This window comes from Oncorhynchus tshawytscha, linkage group LG10 (genome assembly GCF_018296145.1).
Source record: "Oncorhynchus tshawytscha isolate Ot180627B linkage group LG10, Otsh_v2.0, whole genome shotgun sequence".
NCBI lineage: Eukaryota > Metazoa > Chordata > Actinopteri > Salmoniformes > Salmonidae > Oncorhynchus > Oncorhynchus tshawytscha.
In genome coordinates, this window is record NC_056438.1 from 2,823,080 (window position 1) to 2,825,574 (window position 2,495).

The window sequence follows — 2,495 nt, forward strand, 5'->3', positions numbered from 1 at the left end:
GTGTTTGAGTGTTTGAGTGTCTGTAGGACTGACGAATGACCACCAGGTGGCAGTATTTGCTCATAGAACCACTAACTCTGACCCCATTCTAAATCTAACTTACATCCTATGCCCTTGAGGATATCTGACACGATTTTCCAGGTGTAAGAAATTTGAACGTCATGAATTTTAAAAGATGAATCAATATTTTTTCAGCCCCTCATTGACCTTTAAACATGAAGAAGGTAGTGATGATGATGATGATGATGATGATTAACATCAATTGGTCATCTCTGGTTTGACTTTGAAAATGTAGAAAATAATGACGACAATCAAACGTGTTACAAAGTGAGAAGCAACTGTTTAAAGTTTATTTTACCAAAGATGTTATTTACTTCACACTACAGAGTTTAATAGTTGGATCCAGCTGGTGTTTTGTATAAATGACCACTGAACGAAGGGTAACATTGCAGATGGTGTCTTTATTTAAAACAATCTCATCTTTAGAGAGCTTCTCCAATGTCGTCTCTCCCAAAATGTGGACATCACAACTTTCTGGAACACAGGAAGGGAAATGTAAACCAGCAAGGGGCATCGTTCTGGCAGCGAGAAGCTGGGAAAGAGAGAAACACAGAGAGTTAGGTATTATCTTTGTTTTTTATAAATATGTAGCTAAAAAATGAACAAATTCCCTTTAAGATGTATTTAACTTCTATCCAAATGTTTGATGTATAATGAGCAGGAGACTAGTCTGGTGACAGGATTGTACCTCCATAGTTCATCTCCATGCAATGCTCCCGACCGTTCGTGTTGTCCTTAATAACACCATGGTTATAGTTAGAGGGTTGACCCGGGCCCCAGTTCTGGTAGTTAAACCTGGACCCGTCGCTCCACAGCCAGAGACCCTCCTACAGAGCACACAGGACGATGCATCACTAGCAGATAGTAAACACTATATATACACACTGTAGTTACTGTCTTTAAAGAGGCAAACCACTGTTTGGGTAAAAAGCTGAGGGATGGGCCAGGAGAAATGTAACCACTCAGATTCCTAGACAGAGTTATGGATACCAGGACTGACCATCTATGTGATAAGCATGAGACTGACCAGTTTCAACTGTTCTGCCTTATTATTATTCGACCATGCTGGTCATTTATGAACATTTGAACATCTTGGCCATGTTCTGTTATAATCTCCACCCGGCACAGCCAGAAGAGGACTGGCCACCCCACATAGCCTGGTTCCTCTCTAGGTTTCTTCATAGGTTTTGGCCTTTCTAGGGAGTTTTTCCTAGCCACCGTGCTTCTACACCTGCATTGCTTGCTGTTTGGGGTTTTAGGCTGGGTTTCTGTGCAGCACTTTGAGATATCAGCTGATGTAAGAAGGGCTATATAAATAAATTTTATTTGATTTCATGTGATAAGCATGAGACTGACCATCTATGAGATAAGCATGAGACTGACCATCTATGAGATAAGCATGAGACTGACCATCTATCATGAGACTGACCATCTATGAGATAAGCATGAGACTGACCATCTATGAGATAAGCATGAGACTGACCATCTATGAGATAAGCATAAGACTGACCATCTATGAGATAAGCATGACTGACCATCTATGAGATAAGCATGAGACTGACCATCTATGAGATAAGCATGATGTAACCATGGCTTGAAGCTAGACAGTGTTTGTAATATTAGATAACAAGCTTTGAAAACAAACGGATCTGTGGGTTAAGGCACCAACAGGCCTTTATAGGTTCTATTCATAAAGAATCAATGCATCCTATATGTTTCCAGGAGTGTTGAACAGACGGTGCTTCTGACCTTGATGGCATCGTTGGCTCCTATCCAGGTGCGCTGAACTTTCCTGGTACTCTTCCTGATGACAGACTGAAGGAAACGATACTGGGGAAGGCTGTGCACTGATGCCAGGTTTCCTCCCAAGCGCAAACATTTCCTCTGGAGAGAGAGAGAGGGGGAGAGAGAGAGAGAGAGAGAGAGAGAGAGAGAGAGAGAGAGAGAGAGAGAGAGAGAGAGAGAGAGAGAGAGAGAGAGAGAGAGGGGAGAGACGAGGAGATGGAGAGAGAGAGACAGAGAGAGGGGAGAGAGTGAGAGAGAGAGAGAGACAGAGAGAGAGAGAAAGACAGAGAGAGAGGGGAGAGAGAAACAGAGGTAGAATATATAGATAAGAAATAGCACGTCATAATATAGTTTCTCAACCCTGTTGAACACAGATTAAACCTACAGAGTCAACTGCACCCCTGTATGACCACCAGACAGCGATGGAAATAGCATCCCCTCTAGCCAACTATAGTGCTTTTCAGACCAGGCTTCTAGAAAATGGTTCCAACTAGCATAAGATGCAGGTCAATTATTGTCTTTTCCATTAGCCCATGGCACATTTTGGATCCTGGCTAGTAGAAATTGCTGTCTACTAACCCGACTGGCCAGTTTCCAAAATCCTTCAATTCCATCACTGCTACCAGATTCTAACCTGCTGATCTCTCATT

The 2,495-nt window shown here is 42.4% G+C and overlaps 1 protein-coding gene across 1 annotated transcript in view; it reads right to left on the minus strand.

Moving 5' to 3' along the window:
- Nucleotides 1–328: 328 nt before the first annotated feature.
- Nucleotides 329–2,495, minus strand: part of LOC121847619 (lithostathine-1-like) — a 5,231-nt gene continuing 3,064 nt past the window's right edge. Inside the window, exons 5-7 of the mRNA XM_042329540.1 lie at nucleotides 1,810–1,944; nucleotides 749–887; nucleotides 329–592 (exon numbers count right to left, since the gene is read on the minus strand). Coding sequence (XP_042185474.1) covers nucleotides 525–592; nucleotides 749–887; nucleotides 1,810–1,944 — 342 coding nt within the window. The 3' untranslated portion in view covers nucleotides 329–524. The remainder of the gene's footprint in view (nucleotides 593–748; nucleotides 888–1,809; nucleotides 1,945–2,495) is intronic.